This window comes from Drosophila biarmipes, chromosome 2R, assembly GCF_025231255.1.
Source record: "Drosophila biarmipes strain raj3 chromosome 2R, RU_DBia_V1.1, whole genome shotgun sequence".
In the NCBI taxonomy this organism is placed as follows: Eukaryota; Metazoa; Arthropoda; class Insecta; order Diptera; family Drosophilidae; genus Drosophila; species Drosophila biarmipes.
In genome coordinates, this window is record NC_066615.1 from 9,680,246 (window position 1) to 9,698,993 (window position 18,748).

At 47.1% G+C, this 18,748-nt stretch overlaps 2 protein-coding genes across 4 annotated transcripts; one reads left to right on the forward strand and one right to left on the reverse strand.

Annotated features, from left to right (window-relative positions):
* Window positions 1-2,595: 2,595 nt before the first annotated feature.
* Window positions 2,596-14,007, reverse strand: LOC108026929 (uncharacterized). Of its 3 annotated transcripts, none has more exons than XM_044092260.2 (5): window positions 13,918-14,007; window positions 13,777-13,836; window positions 6,430-6,787; window positions 3,228-6,102; window positions 2,596-3,116 (listed from the first exon to the last, which is right to left on the reverse strand). In XM_044092260.2, the coding sequence occupies exons 2-5, from the start codon at window positions 13,795-13,797 to the stop codon at window positions 2,921-2,923; spliced, it is 3,450 nt and encodes a 1,149-aa protein (XP_043948195.1). In that variant the 5' UTR covers window positions 13,798-13,836; window positions 13,918-14,007; the 3' UTR covers window positions 2,596-2,920. The 3 variants fall into 3 exon arrangements, with proteins under 3 accessions (XP_043948195.1, XP_043948196.1, XP_050743704.1); XM_044092261.2 differs by having other exon boundaries at window positions 13,777-13,849; window positions 13,918-13,983; XM_050887747.1 differs by having other exon boundaries at window positions 13,777-13,981.
* Window positions 14,008-16,522: 2,515 nt separating this feature from the next.
* LOC108026482 (uncharacterized) lies at window positions 16,523-18,322 on the forward strand. Its single transcript, XM_017097431.1, has one exon. It carries the CDS (start codon window positions 16,523-16,525, stop codon window positions 18,320-18,322), a length of 1,800 nt encoding a protein of 599 aa, XP_016952920.1.
* Window positions 18,323-18,748: the final 426 nt, after the last annotated feature.

Consider the following 18,748-nt stretch of genomic DNA (forward strand, 5'->3'; position numbering starts at 1 on the left):
GAGCAATCAGTGCAGCAATTCTCCTGCTGCTCTCCTCTGACTCACGGGGCTTACGGCGTCAAACGGATTTTTGCATTTGCATGTTTTGCCCCAGCCTGTGTTGTTGTGGCCGTGTGCTATATATTTGCGGCCCCTCGTTGTTGTTCCCTTACTTGGCTCTTTCGAGCGGGGTCTGTAACCCAATTTTGAAGCGAGTCAAGTCGATATGCGAGCAGAACGAACGGGTGAAAAAGTATCGCAAAATCGGTAAGACGCTCTGGATGTGGGAGACAGAATGCGAAAATTACAGCAGAAGACAGTCGGTCGTCGCTCGAGCGGGGCAAAAAATCGAAAGCAGTTCAAACAACATGTGTCAAAAGGGATGAGCACGAAACACATCTTCAGCCAACGAGATGAATGCACACCACATGCTCCCCGGCTGCCCCTGTGTGTGTTGCCAAATTGGAGTTTACCTTAAGCCCATCCAGATGACAGGACCCGCTCCCAAGGCCAGCCAGCTGGGAAACTGGGTTAAAGCCCCGCTGATCCCCGTCAATTTAAAATCAGCGCCCCGAGATACAAGTTTTGGGTCGCAGGGTTTTAGGAACAGCGCGTGGATCGCTGGGCCCTGTTATGCCAAATCATATTGGTTTTTTTTTCGATATATCTTTTTAACTTTGGTCCCTCTTATAAACATAGAAATATATGTCGAAATCAGTCTTAACCAGAAAATTCCATTTTATACTTCATAGATTCAATAATGGTTAGGACTATAGTTATATACTGGTGACACATGATTTAGGTAGGACTGTATGGGCTCTGTCCTACTTTGACCTGAGAATATGATACATTATTTCGGGGGTGTAACAGAGCTCTTCCGGGGAAATTGTACCAAAATTGTACGTAAATGTACCTAAGTTTTAGGCAAACTTTACTAAAAAATATTTCTTTGTATAGCATTAATTTTTAACCTTATTCTGATGAGTTTTGTACTTCTAAATCAATCTACATACTCGTTCTTTTATAAAAAATAACACTAATGAGACATTCCTAAAAAATATTAGAAAAATAAACATATTAAGGAATGATTCTCCAAATCGTTATTTAGGGTTCCTTTAAAATGCTAAGGCCCACTTTACCTCTACCTTATTTTACGAATATATAAGTTACATTTATTACTTTAAGATACAAAATCGTAGAATAATTAACATAGCCAGGACAGATTCTACAATTCGTTTTGCAAGACCCCGTAGACAATGTGACAGTTATTTTAGGATTGCCTTTGTAACACGTGTATTTCACAACATCACAACAGATCCCTACCCAGAAATATCTCGAGCTCTAAGCAAATTTGGCATCATAGCGAAGTCGTAAGCTTTGTTTGTCTCACAACGAAAATGTTTTGAAAAACGCTCGTACGTTGCATAAGTCAAATAAACATTCGAAACGGATGGCCCGACCCGTCGTAGCTGCCCATGTCTCGAACAACTCACTCTTGGCAACAGCAGCGCCAATTTGGCCGGTACATGCATGCACTATATGCTCGAGCATACATACAGATGGCCAACGTGAAAAACCAGGCTCCGCTTTACGAGTATGTGCTGCAGTTTTGCGCTGTTATCGCTGCATTTGGCCGTTTGCCAGTCTACGCGGGTTGCGAGTTGCTGCTTTTGGCGGCTTGTTGCTAGTTGGCAGTGGCTAGTTGCTAGTTGCAAGTTGCTGCCGGGGCAGCCGTTGTTGTTGCTGGCGTGCGTAGTGGCGGAGCTAAAAATAAACTGCATGTAATTATAGTAGCAGCGACTTGTTGCACCTACAAAAAAGCCGTCAAAACAAGCAGCCAAGAGAGATCGCCCAAGAGAGGCCTCTTCGGCCAACTCTCTTCGGCAACTTCTAGTCACGTCTACCGCCGTGGACCAGATCCGATATCGGTGCACACGGTATATAGCTGGGTCACGTATGCGTGTGATTTGTGGGCGCTGCGAAATCTTGTCCTGCTATCGAGACACGTTTAACTTCTTGCTGGCCAGCACCGCGGAGGCTGCGGTGGCCACCGGCTAACCTTGGCCCAAATTAAGGGGTCCGATTCGGCTGATATGGCCCTCGAATCGCTGCTTGGCCTGAACAACATGGTAAACAACGAAGTCTGGGCTAGAGTTACATGGAAATTATAGCCTAGAATATTTTAATTGAGCTTTGTTTAAGAAGTCTATGATATGACTTTTTTCTTTGATATTATTTCGTTTTTACCTGAAAACCCAAGGGTAAGTTCCACTTTACATTGACTTTACTTGGGTATTACATGCACAGTGGCGCTGTCAGTGGAGGTGGGGGTTTTCAGTACTAACATGGGTTACTTACACTTACTGCCGTTACTACACTACCCTTACTTACTTTCTACATCTGAGTTTTACATAGTACATTAGTGATATTAATATTTTAAATAGAATTTAGCCTTACGCCTAATAAAGAACTTTCTCAATAAGAGAAATTAAATTTATTAATTAAACCATTAACAAATTTATTTTAATGGAATTTTTCAAGCAAATAAATATTAACCCACAAACGTATCCAACCCAAAAACGATTATAACTTTCCAGATCAAACAGAAGAACAATATTTAAATTTTTCTTGTTTATTTTAATATTTTTACGTAAATTAACTTAAATTACGATAATTGTAACATCAGCATAGAATATTTACAAAATGGAAATACTACGAGAGGATTGGATGCAATGCCGTGATCAATGAAACTAGATTCTCTTCTTTTTTCGAGTGGAAAATGTGCAACCTGAGGACAGAGTTAGGAAAGTATAGAAAACAAAAACAACTAGGGAAGGAGTAAAACATAAGAGGGGTTTCAGGGGCGCACGATGATCATGTCTAGTTGAGTAGCTAAATGGCATTTGTTGTGGACTGCGGCGACTCGACTCGATCGCGATGTCTATCTGCGGCGCAGATGCATCATGGACTCCAGCGAACTGGGGTCCAAGGTGGCGGCGTGCTCCAGATCCTCGCTGCTGGCGTTCTCCTCGGCCACGTTGACGAATGTGCTGGAGAGCTCCCCGTTCAGGCGGTTGATGCTGCCCGTGGCAATGTCGTACATGAAGATCTCCTGCTCCGCGGATGCATCGGTGGATCTGGAACGGGTAGAATTGGTTAGAGGATCTCTTTATAAAATGGTAGTTGAAGGTGAATGGACATTTGAAGTCAAATTTAGAAAATATATGATAAACAGATAATGCACTCACTTGGCCACCAGCAGGACGACGGACTGCAGCTCCAGATCCGTGCGCGCCTCCTTCTCCAGCCAGCGCTTGAAATTGTCCTTCGTGGGCTTCTTCACCAGCGTCTTGATGAGCTCGCCGCCCAGGAACTTGACCTCCTTGCCGTCGGCACTGGCACTTCGCGCCTCGCTGCTCGCCTGGCCGGGACTCTGAGCCTCCACGGGGGCCAGGACCACCACGCTGACAATCCGCTTGCCCACCAGCTCCTCGCTGTCGGGGATCGGGAACTGGGCTCCGTTGATCTTGAGGGGCAGGTAGCGGTTGTACTGCTGGCGCTCGGCCAAGTCCACCGGGGTCACCACGGTGGCATCGGTGCGCACATACTTGTCGCTCACACTCTGACCCTGGGCGGCATCGTAGCGCACCACCTTCACGTCGAGATCCTGTTTCTGGGGCAGCGAGTTGCTCTGCTTGACGCGGTCCAGCTGCTTCTCGCTGAGGGCCACCTTGTCGCCATTGGGCTTGACCACGGTCAGCACTTTGTTGGTCTCGGCAATCTGGGCGCCACCACCGGCCCCATAGAAGTGCTGCAGATGCTCGGCGGGCAGGTTCTCCAGGGCAATGTCTCCCTGCTTGTCGTAGTCCAGAATGGAAATATCGGCATTGTTCAAGATGCCCGAGGAGAAGAGCTGCTGGCGGAGATCATCGGGCACCTCGTCGGGCAGCTGGAGAAGGGTCTGCGAGGCCTTGCCATTGGGTGCAGCGGAAGCTGGAGGGGATGCGGGAGGGGCAACCGGCGCGGGCAGGGAAACTGGAGCGGGAACGGCGGCAATCTTTGGAGCCTGCTGTTGCACCTGATGGGACACCGGCTTATCCTTCTGGTTGCGCTGCTCCAGCTCCTTGAACACATCCGAGTGGAAAGTTGACACACTGAAGGGCGAGTTGTCCGTGGAGGGAGCGCTGATCAGGGAGGAGGCTGGCTGCCTGGGCTGCTGGGCAAAGTTGGTGCTGGCCTGAGCCTGCAGAGCCGCCGACTGGGCATTCACATGGACCACGGGCTCGTGGGCGGCGGCCTGGGAGTACTGGCTGTAGGTCACATAGTTCGAGGATGGCGGCACTGGGGTCACCACCATCACCTTCTGGCCATGAGTGGACTCAGCGTAGACGGGGGGCTGTGGTGGAGCTTCAGTGGGGAAGTGGTATTGCTGCTGGGAGTGCTGGGCACCCGATGAACTAGACGTCACGTAGTGCCCAGAAATGGGCTGCTGAGCCGTGGGTCCCAGATTGGGAGCGGGCACATCGTGGATCACCTCATTCCGCGTGCTGCTGTAGGCAAACTGCTGGTGCTGCTGCTGCACCTGCTGGTGTTGCTGCTGCTGTTGCACCTGCTGCTGATATTGCACCTGTGGCTGCTGCGAGGGAGCAATCGGATTCTGTACGGTCTCCGTGATGTGCTGCTCGAACTTGGGAATGGACTTGAGCAGCTCCGTCTCCTTGGAGGGCTTGATGTCGAAGTAGTTAAGAGCGCTCTGGTGATGTTGCTGCTGGGCATGTTGCTGCTGTGTCTGCTGCTTCTGCTGGGAGTAGTATTCCGGTGGCGGAGTGGGAGAGCGCACCACGAACTGCGGCTGCTGCACAAATTGAGGCTGACGGATGAACTGATAAGATTGCTGCTGGTGAGGCAACTTCTGTTGCTGCTGAGGCTGATAGTGTTGCTGCTGCTGGTAGTTGGTATTATCCAGCTTCACGGGTAGGGGTAGGGGTTTCACGGGGGTCGCAGGTGCTGGTGTGGGACGGAACTTGACTGGCTGATATGGGGCAGGAGTCACGCTTTTTGGCGGAATTGTGGGAAAGAATGGCACCTGGACCTGCTTGTGGGGAGGCTTCTGGTATTGCTGTTGCTGCGGTGGCTGTTGCTGGTGTTGCTGCGGTGCCTGTTGCAGGTGTTGCTGCGGTGCCTGTTGGTGTTGCTGCTGTTGATGTTGCTGCTGCTGTTGATGTTGCTGCTGCTGTTGATGCTGCTGCTGGTGATGTTGCTGCTGCTGCTGCGGGTACTGCTGATTGTGGTTGATATAGTACTGGGACTGCTGCACCAGCTTATTGAAAATAGTCTGGGAGGAGGTGGAGGGCAGTTGCTGCTGGGTGATGCTAGGGCGATGTTGCTGCGGCACCTGTTGCTGTGGTGCTGGCTTAGGATAGCTGGGTGGAGGACCCACAAGAGCCGCCGGTGGCCTGAAGTAGTTGCTGCCGTGCTGCGTGGGCAATTGCTGCTGCTGCTGGTAGTTGATTTGAGACTGTTGGTAGTTGCTGCCAAAAAGCAGGTTGGAGAGGGGTCCGGGACCACGGCCAAAGTTGTTCTCCCTTCCGTAATCCGCTCGCGTGTTGCTTAGATATCCTCCCTCCGATTTGGGGGACACCGAGGGGGGCAGGGCCACCACCTGGCGCTGAATGCTCTCGGCATCGTGCTCCTCCAGAATGTGACCAGTCTGGTGCTGGTTCTCGGCTCCAAAAGACACGTGGATGCCGGAGTTGCTGTGGAACTTCTCCGAGTCCGGGTGGATAATAGTGCGGAGGGTGGTGGACTTTACGGGGGGCAGGGGCGTGACCGGATACTGGATGACCTCTTCCTCCTCCTCCTCCTCCTCCTCGTTGTCATCGTTGTTCAGGGAAGCGATTGGCGACTCCAGGTGCAGCTTGTTGTTCTGGTCCTTCTTGTAGTTCACATAGAAGACATGCACCTTCTCCTTCTTCTTCTTCTTCTTGGTCACAATGGTCGGGGCGGGCTCCTCGGCTAAGGTTTCATTGGCATCCTTGATGATGATCTCGATAATGGGCTCGGGAGCCTCCAAGTACTGAGGATACTGAGCATAGGCGGGACCAAAGTTGCCGGGATATTGAGCTGGAATTAGTAAGAGTTGGGTATTAGATTTGGTATTATTTGTGACATTTTCTGGATTATTGGCTATATAACTGGTTTTTTTAATCATACAGACTTTTTAAAATAAATTCAGTCAGTTAGGCAAACATCAAACCAGTGTCATTAAGCCTTATTGCTTAAACTTAAGATTTCACAGCACTTAATCTTACTTTAAAATTTATTACTTTAATTCAAGTCTAGGAAATCATTGCATCATTAACCGACAATCTCCAGTTTTTATTTCCAATCATACTGAATGGTTTTCATAAAATCTGTGAAAATGAAAACCAGATTTTTGAGCTTACTTACCAATTGCATTTTGACCGTTGTAGTAGCCAGTCTGGGGATAGTAGCTCGCCGTGTTGTCCACATAGCCAGCCCTCCGAGAGGCCACTTCCGGGTACAAATAGCCGGCATTTCCGAAGTCATAGAGCGTTCTCTTGCCGCGATTCTCGCCCGGCTTCAGGGCCTTCGACTGGCGGGTGGTGGATGTGGAGGTGGTGGGGCCCTTGGACGAGGGCGATGCCGATGGCGGCGGCTGCTTGGTGGGCTTCTCTGGCTCAGGTTTTGCCTTGGCCTCTGTTTTTGGCTTTGCGGAGGTGGTGGTGCTCGTACTGGAGGATGAGGCACTCGCTGTAGCTCCAATGACCAGCAGCGCCAGCGCCAACTGAAAATTGAGTAGAAAGTTGGGGGTTAGTACTGGTGCCAAAATATTTTAATTCAAACTTCGTGGAATTTAAATATTGCTTGCGATTAGGCCACAGCCAAAGATACAAATCAGCCTGGAAAGCGAAATTTATTCGGGGGAAGTGGCCACAGAAGGCAAAACATCTGAAAGGTGGCCATAAATCTTCCAGATAAACCGAACTGTCATGTAAACACATGGCTCCTGGAAGCAGATACTTTAATTGATATCTGGTGGACAAGGTCGAGACCCCGACAAAAACTTTTACCGGCTGAAATAGAAGATGGCCAAAACAAATTGGTGAATGCCCAAAAAAGGCGAATTAAAAACGCAATAAACCCGAACACCACCAGTAAACGAAGCCGCAACCAATTAGCCCAGCCAAAATTCGTGGACGTGTTTGTCTATTTGTTCACTTTTTTGCATTGGGTCAATGTCAAGTTGGGCCTGTTGTTGGAGCTGAAGATGGAAATGAAATGGAATGGAGAGGCTGGGATTGAGTTGTCGACCGCAGAATTGACACACCGCACAACTTGATGGGTTAAAGGCAAGGCAATCCTCGCTTCGCCCCGGTTTCGCCTTTTAATTTGGCGTATCGCGATGCGGTTAATCAGCCAACTGGAGGCCACTGAGTCATCGGCAGTCATCGACTGGCGGAAGACCTTTTCATCGCAGCCGTGAAAGTTGCCCTGGAGTGCGGCGACGAATTTCAATTGACCGCGGGAGCCGCTTTCTGCCACCCAGGCCACGCCCACGCAAAAATGCCAAACGAGACAAAGAAAATCCCAGTTCTGTCTCGAATTTTTCACCGAACTTTCCAAACTGCACTTGGACTGCAAATGTCAGCCGGAATCGGCGTTCGCTTGTGTGTGGGCGCTTGACATTTGATTTGTATCTATATAATAAAAGTCGTAAAGTACGAGTGCGAGTGCGGGTATAACACATTTTGATGGCTGAGCAGAAAGTGAAGTGAAAATAATACACACTCGACGGACAATGAGCGTTACCCTCTGCCACAAAGATCGGGCTTTGGCCCAGTTAAGCTCTGTCGATCGGTGGCTCATGCCCCATCCGATCTCACGGCAGTCCCGCCTGATTATGGCATCTCTAAATGGCATTGTTTTTGGGGAGGGAAGGCGGTTCAGAGCGTCATGTCAAAACGGAAGCTGTGAGATCGCCGTGTTTTGACAGCCCTGCAGACAGGCTGTTCCTTTGTTTTCACAGTCTTAACGCAGACGTTTTGACAGCTTAATGATGCTCTTTTAATTGCAATTACTGCTGACTGATGGTGCAGTGATGTCACTGCTCTACACTCACTTTTAGCTTAATTTCGGTTCCCTGGGGGGTTATGCCACATATGCTAATCAGTGAAGCCCACACAAACAAGCAGAGCGATTATCCAACAGCCACCTCCCAAAGAAACTGTCACATTACCATACCAAGCTGACCTAGGGCCAACTCGAGTCCCATTTGGGGGCTGCGTAGTCCAGCTGCTGCAGCTCGCACACTCCGCTGACCGCATACAATGGCAAATGTCAAAGATTTGCCAAAACAAAGCCAAACACAGTATGAAAAAACCCACACAATATAAGACACATAAAGGGGGAAATAATCAAATCAACATCACCATCGACAGGCGGACAGGCGGACAGGCAGACTGAGACTGCGAACAGCCAAAAGCAGTTCGTGAAAAGAAAGATGCTAACAATGGGAGAAAGTTACACACCACGGCACTCGGGCAAAAGCCATCAAAATTCATCTCAGCCAGAGCCCCAAAATACTCGACAGCTCTGAACTCGCACATTAACATAACGAAAATGTTTACAGGCCAATAAATCCTATGTCAGCTCAGAGTTTTCCTCCTAGACAGAATTACGCAATCCGAGCCAAAGACAAAAGTTTATTAATGAAAAGGCAGAAGAAACCCGAAAATCTTTGGCAAGCGTTTAGTGGGCTGGTGTAAATCAGCGGCGGGCACTTCTCTAACTGCTGCTGTTGTGCAATGGCGGGGATGGGGCTGCGGGATGCCTAACCAGTTGACCGCAGGACTAACAACTTGTGGCATGTGGCTAAGTGAGCTGCGGCCAAGTGGCAGCTACAGCTACAACCACCAATGATTTGCGGCACGTTTCTGCGGTTGGTGTTCGGCTCGTTTTGGTGTTTGCGTTGGTGTTCGAGACGATTGGCCAAGTGAAATCTGGCCGACAACTTGTCGGAATTTGCAACTGACAAATGGCCAGGGAAGTTCTCATGTAAATTGTGTTTATTTTGCTTTGTTGCTTTGTTGTCTGCTGCCTGCTGTCTGCTTGCCGAGATATCATTACTCTCGTACATCATGCACAGCCCCTCCCCCTTGCACTTGATGATGCTCAGTTATGATATGTGCCAGTTGATCTGCCATTGTTTGGCCGTCTGTCATGTGAATAGATGGCGGATTGCAGGTTGCAGCGCGCAGACAATCAGCCTGTGACACGGCACAATTATTCTGGCCCACAACTTGAAAGTCATCTCCGTGCGAACCCAGGTGGCAGCCGAGCGGTTGGCCCAGAATCGCAGCTTGTCTGCAGGCCAATTAGCCACTCGGCGTAGGAACGTCAGTCATCACGGAGTGATGCAAGAGTTGCCGAAGAACTTTATGACTGACTATAAGCCGTAACTGCCATCGTTTCCCCCGGCTGCCAAAAAAAGTAACATATCAGGTATGAGTGTCAGAGAAACGAAGCCGAGGCGGATGTAAATAATGCGTCACTTTCGCGTTCGTTTTCGCGCGAAATTGCCCACAATCGGGTAAATCCTTATAATTAAATCCCAGGCCCAGGTTGCATAAGCAGCTGTCCAAGTGGAACAACTGTGGCGCGACCAGAGCAGCAGGAACGACCGCGGAAAGGAAGTGAGCGCTCAAATCGAGGCGTAGAAAATGTGAGACTTGCGAAAACAAACGAAAGACTGCAGCGACAAACTTGGCATGCGAGCTCTGCCCCGCTCTGCCGCTCAAACGCCCGATAAATGGTGTAAAAAAGCCGTGTACGAAAATAAAACACTTATCGTTTTCATGCCGTCATTGTCTCTTAGAAGTGGCAAGCGACCAGGCGGCCAAAGAAAACGGAAGTAAGCGACACGCCAGCCGGGAAAATGTGGTCCAAACTCAAGTGTAAGCCATAAATTTTGCGGGGGGCGCTTCAGATAAAGCCAAAACGATGATGGCGCGGAGAAACAAAAGGTGAAAAATATGATGAATTATTAAATGAAATGAAAAATGAAAGTGTTTTTGCTTCTTCTGCTGCTGCTTCTTCTGCGGCGGGTTAAGTGCACACAGAGAAAAATTCAAAAGACCTCTGCTTCGAGCCAACCTCTTATTTCACATTGTACATTTGTGCAAAATCATTCCAATATAAGTAATTAAGTGGCTTGGGAAGGTGAAATAATAGTTGCCTAAACGGAAATGCCAGTAATCTGAAACTAAATCTCGGATTGCACTTACCATAAACTACAGCTATCATCAATTTATAGGTTTCATAAATACACCAAAATAAAGAAAACTTAATTTTATAAAATAAATAGAAAGACCATGAGCTGTTTATTTGTTTGCTGAATATCTTATCGTTTGTTATCCATTGTCCAACCAGTTGGTAATGTATACAAAAACTACTATCTCTCAGGCATTCCAATGGAATCACTTGATATTAATCATCCTAGCGACGCTTTTTAGATGACCTGCTGACATGCCCAAGACACAAGCTGTTTTGCTGTGAAAAATACCCAAATAATTAACAATTTGGGTGCTGTTTTTGCCGTGTACCTTCGGCGTGACATGGATGGGCCCCGAGAAAGCTGGCGGGCAGAAGAAGGTCCACCTGCGCCGCCAAGTGGCGTGTGGTGGGAAGTGGTCTTAGCGGGTCGGACCTGTGCGTGCCAAGCTGATCTGCATAATGGGCTCCACTGTCGAACTCTGGGAGATGAGATGCGATCAGACGGAGCTGCATAGCTTGGAATCCGGCGAATGTAAAAGTTGTCCAACCACTCCAAGGGATCTCTCGAACTGATTGCAGGCTTTTCCCCATTCAAATGGGGGCACAAGTACCCAGACATCTCCATGGTAATTTGACCGTTGCAACTCGCTACTCACTACTCACATCATATTTCTGTCGTTTGTGCAATTTCTGCAATGTGTCAATTGCAAATTACCGAGTAATGAGTAAATTGAAAGGCAATCGAACAAATATTGCGTACTGGGCAGTGACAACAAACGGGTTGTGCAAACGGCGACAAATCAAGCAAATTAGCTGGTAAGACACCGGTGACCAGGCACACTTGGTGTGTCCAACACCCAGAGCTGCAAAACAATTGGCCACTGCAAAGGTGGCAAATCCGCCACCGAAGGGAGGCCAAAACAAAAGACTTAGGCAACGAACTCGAGGCTCGTCTGGCCGCCACTTGGAAGCGAAAGGTAAGTCCTAATTCAGCAGCCAATCAAATGATACAATCCCAATTAACTAACCAATTCCAAAAGCCATTTCTGTTGAGGGCGGTCAGTGGCTGGGTTTTATGTCTTCCCTTTAATTACTTAACCGCGGTGACGCGCTAAGCGATGAGCAAGGTCGTTGCATAAAATAAATAAAAATCAAATAAACAATCGGTAACCCTCGCAGAGGAAGAGTTCGCATAAATTAAACAAATCTGGTCGCTGATAGCCAGCCGGAACCGCGTTGAACTCTGGCCGCATTCACGACCCGAGCCTTACGTAATGCTCCCTTTTTCGCCCGCTCATCGCCGGTGAAAAGACAAATAATTAGGGGCCCCCGAAAAATATGTTAACGTTATAAATTAGTAGGCTGCTGCCTAATCGACGGTCGAGCAATTTCGGCTCGTCATTAATATGCATGGGGAATGCGTGCAGTCTGCAGTTCAAGATGCTGGTCGCCGGTCTCTGGTCGCTTGAGCAACATTTAATTAAATAAATATAAGCCCGCACGATGACCACCGAATTGCGGATACTTGTACAGTGTAATTGCGCGCCAAACAGAAAACCGTCTGCGGTCGAAAACCGCATTCCAAATATATGAATTCGTGTGTCGCCGCAAAGCCATCGCATCCATATCCATGGTACATCGGTACATCTCGGAGGTGCATTCACATCTGGCCGCCGTCGAGAGCCGAAAAACTGGCCACTGGCAACTCGTCTTCAGTTGCCAAAGTCTCCTTTTATTCGGTGGCCATCTCTCGGTGCCAGCAAGGAAATAATTGAACGAGAAGTGAAAGGTGCATTTCTTGTTTGAGACCAAATCGCAGGGCTGCACTTGCCGAAAACTTTCGGCAGGCCACCCAAAAATACACAATAATATCGAATCAAAAATAAATTCAAAATCCAAGTCCAAAGACCAAATAAATCCAATCAACTTTCTACACTCTACGAGCAACAAATGGACAGTTTGCATGCGTGCAGCATATTAAAATATGCTCAGCCTCGGCCTATTTGGGGAACCACTAGGGGAAAAACAGCCCAACAACAGGTGCTGAAGTCAATGGGTGTCGTGAATAGCCGTTGGCCAAAAGCCCCGAACAGAAAGCCAGCCAGACAGCCAGCCAGCCACCCATTCTTCGTCTTCAACAAACATGCGCAATGACAATCAGCATTTTCTTTTCCAATTTGCCCCGAAAATTAGCCATGAAATACTCGTACTTTTCCCCACAATCCAAATAATTAGTTTCTGGGCCAGTTCCACTTCGGCATTTATTCGTTGGCTTGGAATTGCATTGAGCAGAAAATAAGTTCAATAAACGACGCGGTACACGTCTTTTGTAAAGGTTACACACACATCATGATCCAAATAGCAATGGCAGCCACTAATGATCATCGGTGGGATTTTCGGCTGCAAAAGCTGAGAGTCATCTCTGACTGCTCTTTTGCAAAAGACACATCTAATGGCCATTTGGCGCCTCGGTTTTGAAAGGCAGACGAACTGCGACTGAGATCGAAAGGAGGACAGTTTGGATTTGTGCTCGGATCTCGTGTTGATTTTGCTGATGATGCAGATGAAGACGTTAAATGAGCGCGGCCGACTGCCCCATTCGGTTCTTCAGCAGGTGGCTGATTGCATGTGATTCCATATTGCAAAAGGGGCATGATTGTGAAAACAATGGGATGCACGGAAAGAAACAGTTTGTCAGTGGGTCTAGCAGGAAATACAAAATTAAAATTCGAAATTACAGCAAACAGATATGTTTTGGGAAACCAAACTTTGAAGAGGTTTAAATCTCCTACAACATCCATAGAGTTTGATCATCAAATGGGTTCAATGCCAAAAACTGAAAAGGAAAAACAAGAAGAGGCCCTAACAAGGTGTTTGTTATGACATAACGACATCGAAATCTTTTGTGACAACTTAAAACACCTTTACCAATTTTCATATCTCTTTATGGCTGGTTTATTTGTCGGTTGTCTTGGGTCTGCCAGGAAAAATCACTCAATCAATCGTTAAAAAATTCCAAATCACAGTCTGTGGGCAGAAAATCCCCGTGATCGCATTAGAGGCCAAGAAATTTGTAGATGCAAGGCAAAAAAACTTTAGCAATGCAATCCCGGGAAATGTGCAAATCAGGCAATGGCAGTGCTAACAAGAGTCGTGGAAACAATGAGACAATTTGCTGGGCAAACCCGCTCATGTGCGGATCGCATGGATACAAATAAAGCGATCCGTGAGATAGGCAGACATTTCTTCGCGTAACAAGTGCCAAGTTAAAGGCTTGCAGTCGCGGCAGCCGGAAGGCAATTTACACTTGGCTTACTTCGCTTACTTTGTTTGGGGCCCTGTAATGGAATGACACGATTTGTCAATGTCAACGGAGAAGAGGGAAGAGGTCGCACACCGCAGGTCAAGCCAGCGATGACACCTCTGGAGATTGATGATCGCTGGCTGGTTACATAAGTGGCCACTTAGCATTGAAAACAGGGGCCCGTTCCACCCACTTACCAAAAATGGCAGAGTTCTCATCTCGCAACGGGATGCAATTTAATCCTTGGCAAAGAGGTGCTGAAAATCAAAACTATGTTTAATAAGCACTCGCGTTGTATTTGAATCTGGTAAAAATAGTCGATCTTGCACTGCACCCACTCTTTTCAAGCGATTATCCTTCAGGACACACACTCGTTTCTCAAGACACGCGCGGAGCAATTGTGGGAACTGCAACCGGGCCGATTCGCTGCCGTACTGTAACTGAAACTTCAAGTCGACCGTGGCCAGCAACTTGGCCAAAACGAAGACGAAGCCAGCGAAGAGAGTCTCGGCCGAGAGAGTTTCCATCTCTTCGCTGGCTAAAGATGCACTGTTCCCGCTCACCTCGTGGTGGGTTTCGCCGTTCGACCTGAAGATTCCAATACCAGATTCAAGTGTTCTCAATCAAAGCATCGAAAGTGAATCTGGATGCCAGCAGCGACTGTGCTTTCAATGGCAAACGCTTCAGACGAGGAAATGAAAGAGAGTAGCCCGCAATAAAACCGAAAACTGAAACTGAAATTGTGCCGCCAGCTGTCTGGTCAATGTGTGTTAAAATCGCCGGCAAAATGTCGGACAAACAAACCCAAAGTGGGCACATTAAGAGAGCCACGCCAAAAATACAATGCTCGGGCAAAAAAGAAATGGCCCAAAACAAAGGCAAAATCGAAGACCTAATGAACAGCTTGCGCAGATTTCGGTGGCTCTCGGCTCTTGTTTTATGGCTCCTTGGGTTACCAGCGATTTGACAGGCCACAAAGAGATGGGAGTGAAAGGAAGTGCAACCAGTTTGGAGAAATTATCATAATAAGCCGTTCTTATCCGATAAACACATATTGGCCAGTGGGGCAAATAAAATGGGTCTAGCACGTTTATGGCCATTAAAAGTTCCTCCTAATCTCTACTTTTGCAGCTTTATCCATTTTAATTTTGGAGCCAATAAAATTGCTTAAAAGTTGTAACATAAAACACAATATTTGCTAAATAGAAACAGAAAGTTTCAATATTTTGTAAAATAATAAGAAGTATAATGAATTAATTAACTAAACTAATAAAATAATATATACAATTTCAAAATAAATGTTTAAGCCGCAGATACAGATGCAGATTTAGTAAAACCTTTTTTAGTTGTAAATCTATAATTGCCTAATGAATGTCTACAGCTCTTACGAAATTTCTCACGAAAAACGTGCAAATTAGCACTAATTAACACCATTCAATTAGGGATACTAATTTAAAACATTATGAAATTCACTATAATGTGTCTAATACAGTCTCATAATATGTATAAGATAAAGTCTAATATTTTGTCTTTTAAATGCAATACAATTTAAATATGAAATATAATGTAATTGTATTTGTTTTTCAATAAAAGTGCTTAAAAGCCTATATAGGCATTGCACAACTGCTGAAAAACACAAAAACTAGACAATTTGCCACAATTACCAGCAGACAATTAATTTGGAAAACTATTCGAGCAGTGCTTCTAGGAAAATATACAGTCCATTAAATAACAGTCCGTAGGTGACCAATCAACGACTTTATCGGTTTTCTTTGAAGTGTGTTTATTAACCAAATATTTTCTTGGAGATATATTGGACAGAGCTCGTCTGGCCTGCAACTGGTTGGCTCTGTAAACATTTACCGGCCTTAAGCAGCGAGATTCGCCACACACTCGCACGCACGCGGCCCATTACGGCCAAATCAAGCATACGCAGTGTGGAGCGGGCCAAGTGACAACAAAGCATTTTTGCCAGCCCGGTCGAGGGGCTTCGGTTGCAATCGCAGCAGTTGCAGCGGAGATGAGTTGTGCTCCATAGCTGGTCATGGCCAGACAATTTGCAGCAACCAAAAATCAATGACCGACCGGTTTTGCATAGGCTTTCGGGGCTGCTTGTCGATGATGGTAACGTAACAACTTTCGCTGAAACGTCATTCGCGGCGGAGAGCCAAATGGCAAAAGGCAGGCCGAGGAGATAAAGCCGCGATATCATCGCCATACAGCCAGATGATGGAGCAGAAGAAATTCAGTTTCTGTTTCAGTGTCGCCGTGCCTTTGCCTTCGCCTTAGCCTTAACTCTCTCGGCCAAAACGCATGGCGTTCGGACCAGTTTGTGGCAGTTCGGAAGTGCAGCTGCATGTGTTGGGGAAGCGACTCATTTGAATAATTGAAATCCACTTGCACTGCAATTAAGAGCATAAAACGAAATGTTTGCGTTTCTACGCTTTCCATGCGGGCCCAGTCGGTCCGAGTCCAAAAATCGACTGCATCGGGCCTGACTTGGCTTAAATTGCCGGAAAATTTCGTTTCGGCAATCGAATTGTCTGTCTTCCCAGTGCTCTTAAAACATGCATCGAAATGGGAATGCACTTGGTTGGCGGGTTCATTTTCGAGTTGCAGCGGAAGTTGTTAAAGGCCTTTCGAGAGCCCCAAATGGGGCAATCTCACGCACAAGGCCGGCATTTTGGTTTGCCCCCAGGAGGAGACATTCTCAGGCAAATGAATCTCGTGTCCCGCATAAATGTCAGCCAAACACTTTAAAGGGCAGCCGTTAATTGCCATACGAAATGTGTTGAACAGAGAAATGGCCTGACAACCGCATATATGCACTTTGTAACACGGTTTCGAAATGCCTTTCAAAACGACTTGGGCTGAAATGGGAAATACTTTTGCCAGGGAATTATTAAAAGGACTCGTCCTGCGAGAATCACGAACAGTTCCGCGATGGCTTTGGATTGGATCGTCCTTATTTTCTGCTGCTTTGGCCAGTTGAGTGCCCAGTCATTCAACATTACTCATCCCAATGACTTGGAGTTGGAGGACAGATTACTTCGAGTGCTATTGCGACTGAATTTGGAAGAGGAGTATAACACTCTGCTGGTCTACGGAGAAGAATGTGTGTTCCATTCGCTACTAAGGCGCCTGGGGGCTCCCACAGTGATTGTAGAGTCAGGGAGTACCAATTATGATTGGGCCTTCAGCACCTCGACCCTCATACTGACCTGTGGATCCGATGCAGAGAGGGAGGAGAATTCGAAAACACTACTGAAGTTGCAGAGTACCAGACGACTTATCTACCTACAGGAAAATACCCAACCAGAGGCCATTTGTACCAAGTACTCCCAGAAGGAGCAACACAACATTGCCATGGTTAAGCCTAGCTTTTATCTGTCGGATACCATCTATTCCTGTCGCTACTTTCAGACACCCAACTACGAAGAAGAACACTTCTTTGCGGACCAACCCATCTACATCGAGAACTTTCAGAACATGCGTGGCACTGCGATCAGAACGGTGTCAGATCTCCTGGTGCCTCGCAACATGGCTTATCGAGACAAGAGGACTGGCGAAACCAAGATGCTGGGCTATGTGTCCCACATGATGAACACCTACGCCCAGAAGCTGAATGCCAAACTGCAGCATGTAAGCATTCCGGAGCTAGGGGTTGAGAATGCCATTGTAAAGGAAATTATGAACTGGGCAAGGGAGGATATTCTGGATATAGGCACCGCCATGGTCAGTTCCTTGCAGTTTAGTAATATGGACAACGCGGGGTATCCCTACTTGCTGACCGGCTACTGTCTGATGGTTCCAGTGCCCGCCAAGCTGCCCTACAACGTGGTGTACTCGATGATAGTGGATCCACTGGTGCTCTGCATTATCTTCCTTCTGATGTGTGCATTCTCTGTTCTGATAGTCTACACCCAAAACCTCTCCTGGCGCAACCTCACCCTGGCCAACGTCCTTTTGAATGACAGAAGCCTTCGAGGACTTTTGGGACAGTCGTTTCCATTTCCCCCCAATCCCAACAAGCACCTTAAGCTGGTCATTTTCGTGCTGTGCTTCGCCAGCGTCATGATCACCACCATGTACGAGGCCTACCTACAATCCTACTTCACTCGCCCTCCGTCCGAACCGTCCATTCGGTCCTTCCGCGACATTGGAAACTTTTCGCAAAAGTTGGCTATTAGCAGGATCGAAGTAAATATCCTTATCTCCCTGAACAACTCTCATTTTCGGGAGATCAGCAAGGATCACCTGCTGATCTACGACGACTGGTCGAAATACCTGGACCTGCGTGACTCCTTCAACACAAGTTTTATATATCCGGTTTCTGTGGATCGATGGACTGGCTACGAGGAGCAACAGAAGTTTTTCGCCGAGCCCACCTTTTATCTGGCCTCCGATCTGTGTTTCAATCAGCTCATTTTCTTCAGTATCCCATTGAGACGATATCTGCCCCATCGACACCTTTTCGAGGACCACATGATGCGACAGCACGAGTTCGGCTTGGTGGCGTTCTGGAAGAGCCAGAGCTTCTTTGAAATGGTTAAGCTGGGCCTGGCATCCATGAAGGACCTGAGTCACAAAAGAAGTGTTGAGGAAAGCCTAAAGCTGGACGATATTTCCTGGATACTAAAGCTTTATTTGGGAGCCATCGGACTGAGTATTTGCTGCTTCATACTGGAGATATCGCGTTGCGGCGAGAGGCTCAATCGGCTGTGGAGGCATTGGAGATATTAGCGGTTCTCTTTAACTAGATATCAAAGTAGAGTTCATTGAAAACACAAAAATAAAAATATTATTGGGTTGCTGGGATGTTTGTTGTCTATAACAAAACTGATACGATAAAGTAAATGGTAAGGGAGACTGGGCATAACGCCTCTCAGAGACCTAAGCCCGCAATCGGGGTAGGATGCAAGACTACTCCTACAGGATGTCTCTTGGCTTCTCAAAATGTATGCAGCTGACATGGTTTTCAGCATCTTTTGTTTTTGTTTAAGGTTCTGTATGCAAGACGACAACTTTTCCAAATTGTAATACAAAACGTTTTAAATAAAGCCTCTTCTATTTAAATTGAGTCTATTTATTTAACCTGTCCGATTTGATTCCGTACTTGCATGTAGATTTAGATCCTAATCGACCAGATACTAACTTCAGCCAAGGAAT

Coding starts and splice junctions, on each gene's coding strand:
- LOC108026929 (XM_044092260.2), bottom strand. CDS start 13,797: ATGAGAACTCTGCCATTTTTG. Junction 6,788..13,776: donor TGAGAACTCTGCCATTTTTG/GTAAGTGGGTGG, acceptor CTCAATTTTCAG/TTGGCGCTGGCGCTGCTGGT. Junction 6,103..6,429: donor CAACGGTCAAAATGCAATTG/GTAAGTAAGCTC, acceptor TACTAATTCCAG/CTCAATATCCCGGCAACTTT.
- LOC108026482 (XM_017097431.1), top strand. CDS start 16,523: ATGGCTTTGGATTGGATCGTCCTTATTTTCTGCTGCTTTGGCCAGTTG.